Genomic DNA, 20,752 nt, shown 5'->3' on the forward strand with positions numbered 1-20,752 from the left:
AAATTACTCTAACACTAACCTCCATGTTAAAAATAGTCATAGCTAAGATATAAATGAGCATTTACTATTTGCCAGGCACATTTCTAAGCATGCTACATGTAGTTACTCATTTTTTCTTACAAGAATCCAATGTGGTAAGTACCCTTATTACCCTCATTTTACAAGTGTGGGAACTAAACCAGAAGTAAGTTAACTTGGAAAAAGTCATATGGCTACTGTGGGAAACAGCCAGGCTTCAAGGCCAAATTGACTTCAAAATGTGAGCTGGTAGCTTCTATATTACACTATTTACTAAGCTTACCCATTGTACTTTAAATTTAATATCTTCAAACAAATCAACTTATGCTGGGTTTACCACTTTTTAGTTCTATTATTCATAAAGTGCCTCAAGTGACAGATGAATGAGATTCAACTAGTCTCAGGTTATCTGACTAAACAGCCAGAAAATACAACTCAAATACCTGTAAGGCTCAATACTATACTGCATGTTGGGTACAGCCTTTTGTATTGACAGCCCTTTTGAAATGAAAAAGTCCACTGGCATTTTATATCGCTGTCCAGTATTTTTTTTTTATTTGAAGAGAGGAAACAATGGTAGGAAGAACGTTTTGACTCCTATTACATATGACAATAAGGAGGAAGAGCCATTCTGTCTAATAACTAATCTCTAAATATGAAATCCTTTGAGTTCTCCACCAAAACACAATTTGCGTTAAATAGATGGCAACCTGACTTCAGGCGATACAGCCTTCTTCCTCAACAGTATGGCCAGTAAAGCTCATAAAGTGAAAGGCTTAAGATCAGAACTCATCTTCTTCTAGTCTTGGCAAATGGGATGACTCAGGAGAAACAAAAAGCAGGGTAGTATACAGCTGCTTATAGCTGATTTGATAAATAATTCCTATGTGATGTTCATGACTGGCTAAGGAGCATATGGTTTCAGTGGAGTGATGTGTAGTGCATCACATCATTGACATCAAGAGGTATCAATTCTTACCTCTCAGGCAGATTTGTCTAACAGGCTACTATTTCCAAACCTGTTGTTTTGTGCCTGGTTGAATTAACTAAGTAAGATCTTACATATATTTTGTCATCAGAACACCTTACCTTTTTATCTTTTAATCCAAAAAGAAATTTCACAAATGAATGGTTATATTATCTCATTTGATTTGTACAGAAAGTATAAAACCATATTTTTGTCCAGTCAACTAAACTATCACAAATTGGGATCAAATACCAAAATAATCTTTCTACATTTTGTACAATGAAATTTAGTTAATATTTAGTTTTTAACCACATTTATTTTCACAGCTTCCATGTACGTATATAGATAATAAAGTTTCAACTCAAATGTTAGTTAACTTAATATTACTTGACTTTGGTACCCTATAGAGCTTGTGTCCTACATGAACAAGCCATTCCCTTGAAAATGTTTTTTACTGATTTTTAAGACAATTTTTGCTAAGTAACCCTTATTATTATATGCACAAATACAAAAAGCTAGACCATTACGTTGATGGATTTATTTTTGTTTAAAGTTATGGATGCTGATTTCTTTTTTAATTTAAATTCAAGTTAGTTAACATACAGTGTAGTCTTGGCTTCAGGAGTAGAACCCAGCAAGGATGCTAATTTCTTTAAAGTTTTTTTTGAAACTAAACATTGTCCCCAAATACTATAGAATTAGGAATCAAATATATATGGTATCTAAGGATGAAGAATGCCTAGCAATACATTAATTATCTGGTTAAATCCCTTCCACTGGGATCTACAAAGTTTTGGTCAGCATTTGAACACTATAATTACTCTAAATTAAATACAATTTTTGTGTGGTAAAATGAAATTATTTCAAATTCAGAGTTCATAAATTGTGTAGAAAAAATTCTTTGTGACTTGTTTTACCAGTATTGTCTTATATCAGAAACTTTAGGTTTTTCTCCAAAGAGAATAACTGACAGGCATAAGGAATGCCTGTAACATTTGTTAGAAAGTTCAGTAATTTAGAGATGTTTAATAACATCCACAGAAAGAATTTGAGAATGTATTACCCTTAAGAAATCTTTCTTTGAGTATTCATAACAAGCCATCTGCCTCTATGGAAACCTAATCTGAAAACAGAGGTGAGCTCACTTCCAACAAAGGAGTCTCCCTGGCTTTACAATGGAATTCATACTTTCTGAAATAATGAGACTGCAGCAACAACAGGAGCTATTTCAAACAGTCAATTACAATTTACTTAGCAACGTATCACTGAACAACAAAACAAAACCCCCCAAAACTTACCACCTCCATTCTTCTGACATAGGTATGGGAATCGCCACACATTTCCTAAACCCACAGAAAATCCAACTTGGGCCAGGATGTATTGTAGTTTACTGTTCCAAGCTGGTCTTTCATCTTCAACTTCTGATTCCTCTTCAACATCTATATCTTTTTCCTCCTGAACATCAACAATTAGTTCACTCTTCTTAAAAGCATCATCAGCTGAGTCTTCATTGGAAAGAAGGTCTTTGACAGACTCAATAACTTCATCATCTAATTCTCTTTTTACCACCTTGCTATTCTTCGGCATTTGAAAACGTGGGTAGTATTATTTTTTAAAAATTCCCTTATGGTGAATTTGTCAATTTTTTTTGAAAAATGTTAATTGATATGAATAAAAGATGGAGGAGGGTATCAGTTAAATCCTTGATTCAAGGTGATAGAGTCTTAATGGATCCTGGATCTGAATGTCCAATATTCTACAGGTACCTGTAAAATTTTAAGTTGAAAAACAATAATATTTAATGAGAAAAAATATTTAAAGTACTGAAAACTCTTATTAGTTTCTATGATGAAAACTCTCTCTACCAAGTATAAGACATACGATTGTCCTTGGCCCTTCATAGTTTAATGTTGCCAGAAGTATAAAAATTGTAAAGTACACATGTGCTTCAGGCACATTTTCTTTTAATGTTTATTTTATTTATTTTTTGAGACATAAAGAGAGAGAAAGAGAGAGAGAGAGAAAGAGCGAGCACAAGCAGGGGAGGCACAGAGAGAAAGGGAGACACAGAACCTGAAGCAGGTTTCAGGCTCTGAGCTGTCAGTACAGAGCCTGATGTGGAGCTCAAACTTGCAAACCATGAGATCATGCCCTGAGCTGAAGTCGGATGCCTAAGCAACTGAGCCACCCAGGTATCTCTGGACACATTTTCTTTTAACTCACTTCTTCCTTCTTACATAAATCAATCTACTTTGATTTCAGGTATACTCCAATGCATAATGTATATAGGATTCATTAGTACTTAAAATTTTTTGACTTTTTTTTTAATTCTTCCTTTTCTCCTGACTAAAGTACATCCTTTACTTTATTCCTCATAGAATTACATACACAATTACATGTCATCCCTATAAATTTGTCTTATATAGAATCTCTTCTGTTCATGTATTCATCTGTTCACCCACTTGATATTATAATAGGGCTACAATTAAGGGATACAAACATTCACAAATTACACAATATCTGCTTTAAAGGAGCTTATATTTGATAGAGCGAAAGGTACATTCCAAATAATTACACTACATTGCATAATTTATATGACCCAACATCATTACTATAGGAGAGATCAGAAACGTTGCATAAAAGCAGCATTATAGTTGGGCAGAAATGGAGTTGAGGACACACCAAACATAAGGAATAGGATAAAAAGATGCAGGAAGCGGTAAAAATTATTATTTGTGTAAACATTCTCTCCAATGACCCCAAAAACATACTACCACCACTTTGGCATTTTCCCTTTATTTCATTTTAGGTTATATCTCATTTCCTTTTCTCTGTTCAAATATAGACCAAGTAAGTCTATAGGGTATGTCTGCAGACCAATCAGATTGTCTATTTCAAAAAGTGCTTAAACATATGAATGCTTCTTTTCAAAATTAGGTCAGAAGACTTAGAAATAATATCCCAAGAAGTCTGCCATTTGTTGCTACAAAAAACCAATTCTTTGATGGAACTGTATTAGATTTACATTCAAAGTCAGAGAAATAGCCCATCATACTTTAATTTATAATCTTCATGAACAAGATAGGGGGCTAGGTAACTCAATGAAAAAGAAAAAAAAAAAAAAGGAATTCATTAACTTGACCATGCAACTTTTCCTGGTTGCCTTTAGGTAAACAACTTTTATTGGAGGTGTTCAGTTGTTTCCCAATTAAAATATATACCCTAAGAGCAAACACTCATTTAGGATTTGGTGAAGATTAAGAGTTAGACTGTGAAGAAAGCTCTGAAAAACAGCATTCCCAAAATACTTTAAATAATAGATACATCTCTAGAATAAGTGAAAAACTTCTCATGGTAACTATCGTAAAGAGACCAAAAAATTTTTGATGTGGAAATAGTTTTAAGAGGTTAGAGATTATGTTTGTTTAATTTGCTTTATTTTTCCTGAGAGTTCAGTAAATATTAGTTGAGTAAATGAATAAATACAGCCAGTGAAAAATTGAAATAAGCTAATTACCCAAATAATTTTTGCTGAAGAAACAATCTGAGGTATAGGAAATTGTGAGACAAGAATTATGTAAAGATCTACATTTGTTGAATTACCTAAAGATAAATTGTTGGCCCAGTGATTTAACTGACACATAGATAAGAGTATTGGCTTTAATCTGACAAACTGGGAGTTGTGTCCTAGTTCTTTTATTTCTTAGTTGTATAACTTCTCGTAGTTATCCCACTCAGCCCTAGTTTCCTCAATAAACTAAGGTTATCAGCTATTCTTTTCACTTTTTCCACACAAATAAAAAGGTAAGGAATGTATCAAAGTTTAGAAATACTACTACAGTAAAAACAGCCACCATATCAGAAAGAAAAATTTAAGACAGTGTTACTCATGAACCTCTCCCAAATTAATTATCTTGGAAATTGTAGTATTTATTCTATGTATTTCCAAGTCTTTGTGGAAAAAAATACACAAACAAAATGAAATGAAAGATAACAATGTTGGACACTGCTGAATTTTTAAAAAATACTAAATGAATAATCATATCAACGTACAAACAATATCCTTTGGCAAAGTTTACATTTAAAAGTTTCTATCAGAGGAGCGCCTGGGTGGCTCAATTGGTTGAGCATCCAGCTTAGGCTCACATCATGATCTCACAGCTTGTGAGTTCGAGCCCAGAATCAGGCTCTGTGCTGACAACTCAGAGCCTGGAGCCTGCTTCGGATTCTGTGTCTCCCTCTCTTCCTGCCCCTTCCTCACTCGTGCTCTGTCTCTCTCTCAAAAATAAATAAACATTAAAAAAAAATGTTTTCAACGTTTCTATCAGAGTACCCAGAGTTCATATTTTCCACGAAAAAAAATCGTCAAATATAAACAAAATTTAAATACAATGGTATATTATAAATGCCTAAAATATATCTAATATATGAAACCTATCTAACTATATATACAGATTATATAGTACATTAGTCCTAGGCAACCTTTATAATATTAAACATACTAAAAAGGATGTTAAATAGGTTGTTTCACTTATTTAGAGCTCTCTTCACTAGGCCATAAGCTCTGCCTGGAGAATGGCTTTATCTTACTCATCTCACATTCTTAACATTTAAACTTGTCTGTGAAGTGAATGAACTCTAAGAAGTAGGACAGAATAATATTGTTATGATAACTACAAGTATTCTGCCCTATTACACATTTGGTTGTTTTGCGGGGGGGGGGGGGGGGGTTGATTTTTTACTCCAAGGACCTATACTCATTGAGTCAGAGACATTCCTTTCAGAGGCTGCATAAAACCAAATGTAAAGATATAAATTGAATTTCTGAATGGACTTGTAAAAACTCAGTATGTAAGACAACAATTTGGAAAGTAAATTAACTTCATATTTTCAAGACCTAACTTTTCTAAATTATATCATTTTTTATGATGCTCAAAGCTTACCTGAAGATCCTAGTTAATAAAAGTAGGCCATATATGTAGATTAAAAAGAGAATAAAAAGCCAGGTTGACTACTGCCAAAAGTATATTAGTCATTGCTACATCTGGGAAAAGAAGAAATGAAGCCAGAATGTCCAGGAAGGAAGTGAGGTAGAAAGTAATAAAGTATCACTACTCTACAGGTCACACAGGAAGTAGGATAATCAGTTTCAAGGAACTGCACAGCTTCTGCCAAGCTAGCACCAACCATTCCTGTGACAGAATCAAGCTATCATTTACTGCACTTCACTGCACCTATGAGTTGCATTATCAGTCTACATCACTACTGGCAAAAGGCCTCCTCTCTACCCCTGAGCAACAGATATTCAAGATCCAACATCAATAAAATATTGCCCATGGGTCAAATACAACACACTGTCTGATTTTATAAATAAAATTCTAATGGAACATAGATAGCCATGCCCACACATTTACATCTTTTCCATAGGTAACTTTGTGCTGCAACAGCAGAGTCACTTTGTATGTACTGCAAAGCCTAAAATATTTCTCACTATCTTGAAAAAAATTGACAACCACTGTTCCAGAGAATAAATCTGAATTGAAGATGTGGAGTTTCCTAGACCACTCAATCCAGGCTCCATTTGAATGACATGAATTTCTTTATAAAATAGTGTTACAAGATAGAACTCTACACATTAAAAGATAAGCAATTACTAAGAATGAAAGGGTTTTATATGGAACCAGGGAGATGGAGTGGTAGTATTCGAGAGGGGAAGAAATATAAGCAAAGACAAAGGTGGAAAATACATGTCAGGAAACAGAATGCTCAAGAGTTTCAAGTAGATTACTTATTAAAAAAAAAAACAAACTCAGAGATTCAATAAATTACAGATTAAAAAGTTCCCCTTTAAAAAATCAAAGAAAAGATATTAAAGATGAATAGAAATAAAAAGTTAGGTGGATGAATACTAAATATAGAAATTGGAATATTCATTATAGGAATAAAAGGCATATTCGGAACAAATAAAGGCTGCTACAAGTACATCCACAGACATCAGAATAGACTTAAGGAAACTCCTCAAAAAGAATCAAAAGAGTCAAATATTTTAAAGTAATTCAGAGAAAAAGCTAATGGAAATGGAAGTCAGATAAAGGTGATATAACAAACATAAAATTGGTGTACCCAGGAAAGAAAATAGAATTAATATAACATAAAATACTAACAGAAGTTTTGCTTATACTCATATTTTCAAATAATAATAATACAGAAGGGTCAACACTGAAAAATACTGGCATAAAGATTCCTAGGGACTTCAAGCAGAGTAGAAAGGGGAAATAGAAAGACTTCCCAGTATACTTAATAACCTCTAAAACAAAACAAAACTAAACAAAACTAAGAGGAAAAAATACTTACTTTCTAATTTTTGTAATCAATTATTTTGTATTCTAATTATAAAGGCCACAGGCAAATATTCTTATCTAAAAGAGATCCGATGATCCCTATTGGGGAGGGAGAGAAACAGGTTACATGATCGTGAACTTTGGCCAACCAAGAGAGAAAACAAAGTAAGTATCTCAGTAATAGAGAAGGCATGTTAAAGGATAGCAGTGAACGTTAATTTAAACAAGAAATAAACTTTAAAATCTATATGAATTATGTTTAGGGGAAAATATAAATTAAAATTTAAAAAATAACTGACAAAAATTGGGAATTAAATGGGAGAAGACAGAAAGAAATAAAAGTATGAGGATGTTCTCATCTTTCATATCAGGAAGCAACTCAGGGTACCTTCTAAATATGAAACCCATAGTTGAAAAAAATGATAATGCCCAACCTCTTCACACTTTCATATAATCCTCCTGATTTACTTTTAATGGGATCTTGCAGAAATTAATATTTCTTGCTGTGAAGAGACATGTATTGATGCCAAACACTTATATCTAGTTTCTAGAATCAGATTGAGTTCAAATCCTATTTCTATCACTTATGGTTCTATGAGCTTGGCTAAGTTACCCTGTTACCTAATAATAAAGTGCTTGGGTACATGCCAGCACGTTGAGAGAACTCAATATATGTCTTCTTTCATTACTATGATTATCATTCCTCTTACAGTTGTATTATGTTACAACTGGCTTGTTGCAAATTATTCTATTAAGAATAATGGTAAGTCCAGATCCAATGCTATATGTTTAAATTGTTGTAACATCACTTTGTTGTCTAGTAACAGTTTTCTATTGCTGCATAACAAATTACCTCAAAACTTAATAAACAAATATTTTAGTTGCTTATGATTCTGTGTGTTTGCAATTTGAACTAGGCTTAGATGAACAGTTCTTTCATTCGTCTTGACTCAGGTCATTTCTCCACTACAGTCATCTATCAACTGAAGTGGGGAAGGATGGTCTAAGATGGCCTCACTCACATTCTGACAGGAGGCAGTCTATAAGCCAGAGCACTTTGGTTCTCCTATATGTAGTCTCTACAAAATGCTAGCTCCAACTTGTTCACATTATAAGCTCAGACTTCCAACTCTAGCCAAAAGAAGTAAGCCCAACCTGTGGGTGCTAGTAAAGCCTCTGTTTGTTTAGCATTTGCTAATGTTTCACTGGCCAAAGCAAGTCACACATCTAAGTCCAGATTGATTACAGAATGGATAAACACCACTTTTTGATGGCATGAGCAACAAAGTCAGATTGCAAAAGTACAAGTAGAGAGAAGAGAAAAATATTGCCACCATCTTTGAAAATAATCTACACTTGTCCAGTTAGAATTCCTCTCTTTGGATTTTGATTCTTGAGGAGAGGAACAAAGAGATCAAAAGGTTGGCATCTCACTCAATTCCAAAGGCATTATGCTCAGGCTGTAACTACTACTGTAGTCATGGATTCTGGTTCCTATTTTTAAGAACTGTTTTCATTCTTGCCCTTTTCCATCTCATTGCCAAGCACCCCATTGTTCCTTTGAGCCCCTGAGCTCCTGAGCCTTGCCAGTATTTCTTCCTTTATTTTACTTTATTTTTGCCTCTTAGCCAGCATCAGTTTCTGCAACTTTCAAACAAAGAACTCTGAATAATACAACACTATAAATGTAAAACAACTGGTGTCTTTCTATTCATCACAATAAATGTTGGGGATGTTACATTACTTAAATTTGGACTTATATTTACATTTTTCTCATTCTCCTATCTTTGTATTGCTTTAATTATCTTTGTATGTAATTTTTCAGAAAAAAAAGACTAAAGCACTTAAAACAAGATTGAAAACATTTTTATATCAACATAATAAATTTCTAACTCAGTGCTTCTCAACCCTAAGCATTTTTAATGTCTTTTTTCTTTTTTGAGATTATTTCCTTGCCTTTCCACATAAATTTTGAAGTCAGCTGGTTAATTCTACACCCCTCCACCAAAACAACAACAACAACAACAACAACAACAACAAAACCCAAAAAAAACAACCAAAAAAACCAGCTTGCTATAATTCTGACCGGGATTTCATTGATTCTATAAACCCATTTGGGGAGCACTGACATCTTAAAACATAGAATTTTCCAATCTACAAACTTGGTATATCTCTTCATTTATTTATATCTTCTTTAATTTCTCTCTGGAAAAAGTTCATTTTAAATACAAGTTTCCTATCCTGCAACAATGCTGAAATTGAGCTGATGTTGTTTTAAGATCCCTTAGAATTTTTATATACACACTATGTTAAAGGTAAATAAAGACAGTTTGGGTCTCTCATTGTTTACCTTTAATTTCTTTTTCTTGACTTACCATACTGGCTGTGACATCCACTAAAATTTTGAACAGAAGTATTAAGAACAGACATCTTCATCTATGCCCTGATGCTAATTGGAAAGTACTCAATATTTTACTAAGTACAATGTTAGTTATGGATTTTTTTTTTTCATAGATGCCTTTTGTCAGTTTAGGACAGTTTCTTTTTATTCCTAGTTCAGTGAGGGTCATTATTATTTTTTTTAATCCTGAGTCACTATTTAATTTTGGTGCATAATTTTTTACCTGTATTAGGATAATCATATAACTTCTTAATCTATCAATGTAATAACATCAATTTTTTTTTGTATTTTAGACCAATTTTTCATTATGAAACAAACCCACTGGTCAAGATGTATTACCTTTTTAATATGTTACTGGAATCAGTTTGCAAATATTTTGGTAAGAATTTTTTCAACTTTATGGGAACATGGATCAATAATTTTTTCTCTTGGATTTTGCTTTTATGATTTTGGTAGACTTATAAATGGAGTTTTAAAATGGCCTCTCATTTATTTTCTGAGAGAATATACGTAGAATTAGTTTTATTTCTTCCTTACATGCTTGGCAGCACTCACCCATAAAGCCATCTGGGCCTGGAGTTTTCTTTCAGAGAATATTTTTAATTAAAAATTCGATTTATTTCACTGATATACAGCTACCGAGACTTTCTTTTTCATGTGTTATTTTTGGTGACTTGTATTTTTCAAAGAATTTGTCCATCTCATTTAAATTGTCAAATTTGTTTGCAGAAAGTGATTCATAATATTCTGCAGTTTTTTAATAGCTGTAGGCTTTGTAGTCATACCACATTTTTAATTCCTGATATTGTTAATAGAATAGACAATATTCTCAGCATTTGTCTTAATTAGTCTTACTAATATTTTCACTTCACTATATAATTAACTCAAAGTATTGTGCAATTCTTACCCTATCTTTCAAGACTTTTTAGCTCCTAAACTATTGTTACAACCTCTTTTGTAACTTAATTAAACTCTAATTAACATTTCCAGTGAAAATATGCAGACTTAAAATAACAGGCAGGCACTTGCATCTTAGAGACAAGAGAGGACTCAAGCAGACATGTGTGCACTGGCTAATTACTGGTACTTGCCACAAGCTTAATATTCTATTAATAAAGAACTAGAACAACAGCAAATTATCTCCCCGACTTGGGCAATTACAAATTTTACTGAATAAAATTTTCTTTAAATACGAACCAATTATGAACACCGAGTCTGACATTTACTGTGGATCCAAATGAAATTTACTTTTCTAATTCTTAATATATAGGATAAAAAGTAAAGACTATTCAAATAAAAACAAAATGTGAAACCAATTGCAACACCCAAGAAAAAAATGACACATCTTGAGACGTTTATAGTTATGGAATAATTGTGAGAGAAAAAAAATAAGAGATTCTACAACACACAGAATTAATGATCTTCATAAGTAATACAGAAAATTTCAACAATACAGAAATCAACCTAAGCATTTCTTTTCCAAATTATATCCCCTTTACATAAAATGTTTGCACTAAGCAAAAAGATGACAAAAATCACAGAGCCAATCAAAAGAAGAGAAACAATTTTTTGCAAATGACAATACAAAATCGAACTTAAACTTTATATATTTTGCCCCCAAAAAGGTGGACTATAACACACCAATCAGGATGGCTAAAATTGAAAACAAATTTTAAAAAGTAAAGAAACCAAAAGTTGGTAGGCATGAAAAGAGGCTAGATCAATCATATGCAGCTGATAGAAACATAAAATAGGACAGCCACTCTAAAAAATAGCTGGCAGTTTCTTTTAGCACTAATAATAGAGTTATCACACTGACCAGCAATTTGCACTCTTAGACATATATCCCAGAGAAATAAAAACTTATTTTCAAGCAATAACTTGCACATAAATGTTCTTATCAACTTTATTTATAATAGCTCCAAACTGAAAACTACCTAAATGTCCATCAATGAGTGAGCGGTTAAACAAGTTGTAGTACATCCGTGTCATCCAATATCAGCAATAAAAAGGAAAGAATTATTGATACATGCGATAACTTGGATGAACCTCAAGGAAATGACGCTGCATGGGGGAAAAGCCAATATTAAAAGGATACATATTGCATAATTATTCACTTATATAACATTTGTAAGATAACATAATTATGTAGATGAACGACAGAACAGTGGTTGCTAGCAGTCAGGGGAGAGAAGGGCCGGTGGGTGTGCTATAAAGGACAAAGGAATCTTGTGAGATGGTACAGTTTAGTGTCTTCATTGTGGTTAAGGATCACAGGAAGCTACACATTTGATAAAACTGCAAAAAACCATACACATATATACACACACAGGCAGGGACCCTGACAAACTCTCCGGCTATCCTAATATCAATACACTGGTTTTGATATTGTACTGTACATTTATACAAGATTGTAAAATGAGAGAGCCCAGGTGAAGGGTACACAAGGACCTCCTTTTGTAACTTCCTGTGACCTGGCAATTATTGCAAAATTATAAGGTAATTTCGATAAATTGAAATATATTTTTTGATGATTTCTATGAATCAAGGACAGAGTTTAAATCTCACTTAAGTATTTTAATAAATCTCTTAAACATTTTAAAAATAGACAAAAGTTCTTCTAAACACTTAAATTACATATTGAAAACACCTCAGATTTAGACACTATATTCATTTCCTAAGAATGCTGTAACAAATTACTTCAAATTTAGTGGCTTCAAATAGCATAAATGAATTCTTCAAAGATCTGGAAATCAGAGATACAAAGTAATTTCAATAAACCAAAATCAAGGCATGGGAAGGTCCCTCCCTCAAGAGATCTAGGGAATAGTCTGTTCCTTGCCTTTTCTAGCTTCTGGAGACTGCCAGCATGCCTTAACTTATAGCCACATCCCTCCTATTACTACCTCCATCCTCACACTGTCTCCTCCTCTTCTGTGTGTATCTAATCCCCTTTGACTCTTTCATGTAAGAGGACATTGTGGTGACATGTAGCACCCATCTGTACATATCAGGATAATCTCTTCATTAGAGGATTATGTCTGCCAAGACTCTTTTTCCATATATGGTGACATTCACAAGTACCAAGAATTAGTAGGTAGACATATTTTTTAGCTGACTACAGGCATAGAATATTATATCACACTTATTTGTATAGTTGTATTGTCCTATCATGAAAAATGAATTTGGAGGCAAATGTTTTATTCATCACCATGTTTTATTCATGACCATCATAAAATATCAAGTATGATCTTTCTTAGTTATTTCCCATAGTAGATTGTTTGCAAAAAGAATGTTTTTAGTTCCTCTCAATGCTGTGCATGTCTGCCTGCTACTCCTCCCATTAGGAAACGGAGCCTATTTACTCTTCTCTTAATTCTGGGCTGTACCTGAACTTGAGTTTGAATTCTGGAAGTAACTGAACCTGCTTGGACCAGTAGAAGGCAGAAGTGACACTGAAAGTTCCAAGGCTAGGCCTGAAGAAGCTTGAAAGTTTCTGCTTTCACTCTTCTGGAATTCAGACACTATATATAAAAGTCCATATGCCCTGCTAGAAATCTCACATGGAAAGAGAGAGAGAAAGTCTCAGTCAGCCACCAATTGTTCAGCCATTTAAGCTGAAGCCCTAGGCACAAGAACAAAGGCACTGACATTCTAGCCCCAGTCCAGCTGCCAGCACATACCAAATGGAACAGATGAAGTACTCAGCTGAGCCCAGACAACACACAAAATAATAAGAAATAATAATTCATTATTGTTTTAAGTTATTATAATACCAGAAAGGTAACAGACGCTAAAGAGGCTAAATAAATCATTGTTTCAAATCTATTGGAAAAAAAAAAAAAATGGTGTGTGTGGGGGGGTGCAGTTTGCGATGTAGCAACAGATAATTTAAACATTTGCCTATGGGGGAGATAAACTGAATATTCACTGAATTTAACTGGAAGTATATTCAACTCTACTGAAATTTAAAATATTGTCCAAGGAACTGTTCACAAAGGGGCTAGACCCATGCAAAAGGGATGTAACTTAGAGTTTAAACCCATGCAGTGATTTTCTGTCAACCGTAAGATAAATATTAATCTTAAAAGACACATTTAGTTATTCTCGTGTAAAGTTCCATGTGGTCAGCCTTATGTTTAAGGCAGTTATATATCAGAAATGAAACAGGAATTATAATAACAAAACCTGCAGACATCAAACTGATCATAAGGGAAGAGTAGCAAAACACTCTATACACATAAGTTAACAACTTAGATAAAGTGGACAAATTCCTTGAAAAACACGAACCACCACAACTTACCCAATATCAAACAGATCATGTAATAGCTCTATATCTATTAACGAACTTAAATGCATTATTTTTAAACTCTCACAAAAGCAATCTCTAGACCTACCTGGATTCAATGGGGAACCCTATCAGACATTTAAAGAAGAATTAACACCAACTCTGCACAATCTCTTCTAGACGATAGAAGTAATGGAACACTTCAGAATTCATTTTATGAAGCTAGTGAAGCTAGTATTACTCTGATACTAAAACTATAAGCAGATAATGCCAGAAAAAAATGTTTAAATGTAAAATATAAAACTATAAAGATGTCTTAAATAAATCATTGGAGAAAATCTTTGCAATCTAGAGCTAAGCAAAGAGCTCTTAGATATGTCATCAATAGCAAAATCCATCAGAGCAAAATTTGGTAAACTGGACTTCAAAACGTAAAACTTTTACTCTGTGAAAGAACCCATTAAGAGGACAAAAAAATAAGCTAAAGACTGGAAGAAAAATATTTGCAGACCACATATCTGGGAAAGGGTCTGTATTTAGGACCTATAAGAAATTCATAAAACTCAACAATTAAAAATATGGGTAAAAGACATACAGGGGCATTTCACTGAATACAATGCGTGGATGGCAAATGAGCACATGAAATGAGGTTCAACATTATTAGCCATTAGGGAAATGCTAATTAAAACTACAATGAGATGTCATTGCATACCTCTCAAAACAACTAAAATATAGGGATGACAAAATTCTGGCAAGCATACAGAGAAATTGGATCATTCATACTTTGCTGGTGAGAATAAACTAAACAAGCAACGATCATATAACCCAGAAATTGCACTCCTGGGCATTTATGCTGGAGAAATGAGAATTTATCTTCCATAAAACTTGTAAATGAGTATCCATAGCAGCTTTATTCATAATAACCCTAACCTGGAAACAACCCAGATGTCATTTAATGGGTGAATGGTTAAACAAACTTTGGTAAATCCATACCATGGAGTACTACTCAAAAATAAAAATAAACAAACTAGTGACATACACAACTTGGATGAATCTATAGACAATTATGCTGAGTGGAAAAAGCCAACTTCAAAATGTTGCATATTATATGATTCCATTTTGATAACATTCTTGAAATGCAAAATAATAAATATGAAGAACAGAATGATGTGGTTGTAGTTATAAAGGGTAACACAGGGATCCTTACAGTGATGGAACTGTTCCATAACTTGACTTTATCAATGTCAATATTCTGATTATGATGTTGTAAAACAGTTTTTCAAGATGTTACATTTTCAGGAAATTGGGTGAAGAGCACATAGAGCTCTCTGTATTATCTTTGAGCAACTACATGTGAATCTATAACCATCTAAAATAAAAATTGTTTTAAAACTCTACTCAACTCACTAAAAACAATTTTCTTTGTATTTTTATGCTAATAAAACTGGCTAAATTTAATGATTCCACTAAATCTCATCTGCTGCTCTAATATAATTTTACTATTAATAATGTTGAAAGTAGAGACTTTCTTGTAAATTCAGATACTAAAAAAATCATGGAGCCAAAATACTCATTGGCTTTTATACCTTACTCATTTGGCAGCATCTGATGCCTGGATAGGCTCCACACCCAGCGCCATGGGGCTTGAACTCACGACATGTTCTACCAACTGAGACAGCCAGGCACCCCAACTATTGTTTTCACCTTAGAATATATTTTAATCTATACTTGGAATAAGTAATACAGTTATATAGTATCAAATGGCATAAAGTGAAAAGTATTCCCATTCTTTCCCTCAGCATATCAATTTCACCCCCATCTCCCTGTAAGTCACCAAAGTCCTCCACAGGTATTGGTATATATTCAAGCTAATAGGTGTGTTCTTCCACCCACCCAACCTGGTTTTTTTTACACAACTGTCACTATATGTATAACTCTGCCTTTTCATTTTTCACTTAAAAATTCTTCAAAAACTTTTGCTCTCATTACAATTGCTCGTTTTTGCCTTTTGTTTGTTTTGTTTTGTCTTAATAATTATATGATAGACCATGGCATGAGTATACATTTAGGTTATTTCTGATAATCTGAATCAATGTTCAAGCAACTGACTTTGTATATCTGGCATTTGCATATCTACAGAATACGTTGTTAGAAGAGGAACTACTTGATAAGAGGTTATGTGCTTCTATAATTTAGGTAAATACTGACAAGTGGCTCTTTATAAAAGTTGTCTCAACTTGTACTACAACTAGCATGTATGAGACTGCCTGTTTCCCTCTGCCCTCTTGAACAGTGAGTCATTTTTTTTTTTATCTTTGTCAATCTGACCAGTGAAACAACTCCCAGTGTAAGCATTTCATTCAAAGATAACAATCAATGAATCTTATGTGAAAGGATACCTTAGTGCATTAATCACAAGGAAATAATGTGACCTTCAAGATTGAAAACAGTTCTCCAACAAGTGATACTGTTCATTCAAAACCACCCTGTAGCCCAGTCTCTGGGGCTTGTTATTCACAGAGAAACATAAGTAAATCACTATTGGTCAAAGTTAATATTTAAGTCAATAAATTCATTAAAAGTTTACCATATGCATCCAGAAGAGTAGTTAGGGTTTATTTTAAGTTATAAGGGAAACTGGAAATAAATATAAAGAGTCCTGCCATGTAACTTTAAATGTTTTCATGTATCAGACTACGCCTATGGAATTCTGTTAATGGCATCTGCTCAGAAACCATTTTAATATTACTCTGCATAGAATATACTAATATATCCAATCATGCATATGTATGTAGTAATAAAGAGTTAACACATTACCCAAAAGAAGTGGAGAAGTAAATTGAGAAGCAAAAGTTTTCAGAGCTTTTGATAATCAGCAAGGTCTCTTTCAGGTCTATCATTCTAAGTCAATGTCTTTTTAATTACCTGGGAAATAAATCCAGAGTTCAACACAATACAAATTTCTTACCTATTTATACACAAGTTTTATTTTATGACAGGACAACGGTATTTTCTAACATGCACACAGCAAAATTTGAACACTGATCACTGGGTAAATTAATGATTATAAACATAGAGTTTAGGTTTTAGTAATTATTCTAACTTAAGTTGACAATTGACCAGTAAGGCATTTCATTTGATTATTAGTATCTCAAATAGCTATTAGACAATTTAAAAATTCTTCTACTATTTGCTATGATTTGAATGTTTGTGTCCTCCATTCCAAATTCATATGTTGAAATTCTAACACCAGGATGATTGTATTAGGAGATGAGGCTTTTTGGGGTAATAAAAGTAACTTCAGAGAGCTAACTAGCTCCTTCCAACATGTGAGGACACAGTGAAAGTTGCCATCTATGAACCAGAGAGCAGGCTCTCACCAGACACCAAATCTGCTGGTACCTTGAATTCTAAGGCTCCAAAACCATGAGAAATAAATTTCTATTGTTTATAAAGCTCCCAGGGTATGGTATTTTGCTATTGGCAGCCTCAACAGACCAAGACGGTATTTCTTACTTATGTTATTATTTGGATGACATAGCACTTATTTTCTAGAAACACACATAAATAGCTTTCTTAATGCCATTAAAATACTATCTCTTGAGTTAACATATATTGGAGGTATACAGTAATTCTGGAATCAAGAAACAACATACAGAGAAAAGAAAACTTGTCAACATAAGAGACTGTCTTCCTTTCAGAATAGTGTTAATTGTTGCCTTCCTGGAAAAAAAGAACACATTACATGTTTCATTTGGATGAAAATGTCCAATGAATTCAATAATATATTTTACTCCAATAAATCAACACGGATCATTGATCATGTGAATACAAAGGGTACGCACACAAAAATAAAGTATGATTCTGATGATCGAATACCGAATATAATGAGACACTCTTCAAGGAAAATTCATTGCATCAAGTACTTATTAAGTACTTACTACATAAGTCAAAACTAGTAGGAGGCGTCAAAGACAAAAGTAGGTCTGCATGTCAACACTGTTGTTGCGGAAAAGAAATGCGGCGGGGGAGGGGGGGGTAAGAACCTCTACAAGGTTGCTTCGTCAGAGAACGATACTTCCTAAAGCAAACAGTTTGTTTCCTGTATCCCCGGAAAGCAACCAGGCATAAACAGTTTTTAAAACTGGGTGATAAGGCTCTTAAACGCAGTACACAAAGCGAACCCTCCAGTCCTCTTGGTGCTTTCGGGCAGTGAACCATACAAACGATGCAGGCTAAGAAAGGCTGGGTCTACCTTTAAGACCTGGAAGGGAACGACCCGACTGGGAGCAACGAACGCAGCCTCATTTGCATAAGCACCCAAACACTGCTGACGTCACCGCGCCGGAGTGCGGACCCCGCCCCGTCTTACTCCAACCTTTCCCTGGGAAGGAAGAGGATGGAAGGAGGGAAGGGAGCGAGACGCCACGGAGCGCGAGCCTTGGGGCTTCCCTCTCCCACGCGCGGCAAACGCCGCTCCTCGGCTTAACGGAAAAGAATTCCCGTTCTTGCGGCCTCTGCGACAGGGTGGGTCCACACCTGTCCCTGGGATGTCTCGGCTCGGCGTTGCGATTCGTTCGCTTTTACGAGGCTGGTATGCCTGCATGTTTTGATCCGGAAGCCCCTCCCTGTACTCCAAACCGTCCTCTGCCCAGGCCACGCACACACGAGCCGAGCGAATGGTGTAGAAATGGTCTGGGTTTCCCGTTCCGCCCATCCTCTCCTTCACATCCCCGCACCACCATCTCACCGCCACACGCTCAAATTCCTGGATGCGCAGAAAAACACACAGGCTGTGCTTTCTTCTGGAGCCACGTGCCCTGTGCGGCGAAAGGCCCGCTTTAGGACCCTTAATCCAGGATGCCTCAGGCTAGGGGGAACGGGGGTCACGTGAAAACACACAGCCTCGGGGGATCGCGTTCGGCAGTGGCCAAAAGCAACGAGAAGCGAATGAGAAATGAGCGTGGCTCCTCTCCCCGCCCCGCCGCCCACCCGCACGGGGATCGGCTGCTAACTCCCCTAGAACCTCGGAAGCGCCTCGCTCCGTCCAGACCCTACCAACTTTCCTCTCGGGCTTGCCCCAGTCGGATCCCCCGCCCCCACGTCCAGCCCTCACTGGACTTGGAAGCCACTAGTTTCTCGGGGATGCTGTAGGCGATTTCCACCACGAGAAGGAAGGATGGCGGAACGTTTCAACCCATGTGCTTCCCTTACTCGCGGCTCTCGCCTCCTCCCCCCATTGTGCACAGGTGCAAGACACAGCCTGGAGGGTCGCGCGCCGAGCCCAACTTCACCCTCAAAAGCTTTAGAGCCGCCCGCCCCCCCCCCCCCACCCCAGGACCCAGCTCGAGTCCTTCCCGGGATCCATCCATCAAGTCCGCTCGCGCCCCTGTCCCCGGGCTCCGGGGTGGCTAACGGGGAGCCCCGCCCTGCCTAAAACCGTGCTCTTAGCTGTAGGAGCGTGTCATTACCGTTCCCGTGTCTCCACCGGGCGCCTCTCGCTTCTCCCACGTCCCGACAGCAGCGGCAGTGGCCAAAGGGTCGGGTCCAAGTGGCTGCGACAGAGGCCGCGAAGGAGCTGTCCAGAGAGAAGCAGCCGCTGGCTTCGGGCGGGCCCTGGGGCTGGGCTGGAGCGGGGGGGGGGGGGGGGGTGTCGCTGCCTTGCGGGCTGGCTGCGAGGGACTCGCGAGCGCCGGTGTGTCGGCCAGGGAAGGAGCACGAGATGCAGGCGCGCGGGTGCGTGCGCGCGGGTGTGTGTGAGGGTGTGAGTGAGGGTGTGACGGAGGCGCCCACGTGCCCGGCCCGCCCGCGCTGCGGCCGCCGACCCGCTGCGGGGGAGAGGGGGAGGCTGCGGGCGCCGCGGGGGAAGGGAGCCGGGTCGTCCGGCTGGGCGCCGCACCTCCCCGCCCCGCCGCTCCTTGACGCAGAGGCCGCTGCGGCTGCCCAGCCGCGTCCACCCTGCGCCCCGGGATGGGCCGGCCGGGGCGGCACCGACCGAGCAAGTCCGCTCCGAAGCAAAACCGAACGGATCCCCCCCCACTCCTCCGCCCCCCTGCCATCCCAGCCTCCCTTAACCCATCCAACGCAAAGGACAGGCACCAGTTGCCCGCCCCGCGCCTTTGTCTCAAAGAGGATAACAATAGAAATGGTCCTGCCTCACACCCTCCAATGTTCTCTTAGAGTCACTGACGGGACTAGAAGAAGTGGGTGACCCAAAGAACCCTTTTCCCTAGCTGTGTCCCCCAAGCCGGTCATTTACATCTCTTGCAAAAGAAAAGCAACCTGGGCATTTGCTTCTCCACCCAACGTTGGCCTGATAGCGCTCAGGGATTCTGGCCAGGTTAGGAAAGCTGTTTTAGGGAGCTGGTCCTCACCCTGTGTTGGTCCCTTAGCATCCGACTCTTCCTCTAGGGGGTCTCATTACAACACGAAGGCTGACTCACTTCTTGTAGCAAACAAGACGTACTCATAATTAAGCCACGTGGAGAATCTCTAAAATATACCTCAATGAGCACAAAGCTTAGCTTTCTTTTGAAAATGGCTGAACCTTCCCCTAAACAGGGCATATGCTCTAGAGATTAAATTTTATGTCCTTGAAACTTTCAAAATTGAAAGAAATGCAAAATAAGCCTACAACCAATTATAGTGGAAAGGTTCAGTGACTTGATGAAGGACATTTTTTCACTTCCAAACGATTAATGTTACCATTAAAAAAATACCTTGGTGCACTTTGGGGG

The 20,752-nt window shown here is 36.8% G+C and overlaps 1 protein-coding gene across 3 annotated transcripts in view; it reads right to left on the reverse strand.

Annotated features, from left to right (window-relative positions):
* The window catches only part of SLC6A15 (solute carrier family 6 member 15), a 38,075-nt gene extending 18,108 nt beyond the window's left edge, over window positions 1-19,967 (reverse strand). The window contains exons 1-2 of one of the 3 annotated variants that reach the window (XM_027071146.2): window positions 19,487-19,967; window positions 2,284-2,751 (exon numbers count right to left, since the gene is read on the reverse strand). In XM_027071146.2, the coding sequence (XP_026926947.1) occupies window positions 2,284-2,572 (289 nt within the window). In that variant the 5' untranslated portion in view covers window positions 2,573-2,751; window positions 19,487-19,967. Of the gene's footprint in view, window positions 1-2,283; window positions 2,752-18,765; window positions 18,971-19,486 lie in introns of those variants that run through there. The other 2 variants (XM_027071147.2, XM_053226550.1) reach the window with 2 other exon arrangements.
* Between the last annotated feature and the right edge of the window lie 785 nt (window positions 19,968-20,752).

Source organism: Acinonyx jubatus, chromosome B4 (genome assembly GCF_027475565.1).
Source record: "Acinonyx jubatus isolate Ajub_Pintada_27869175 chromosome B4, VMU_Ajub_asm_v1.0, whole genome shotgun sequence".
Lineage (NCBI taxonomy): Eukaryota > Metazoa > Chordata > Mammalia > Carnivora > Felidae > Acinonyx > Acinonyx jubatus.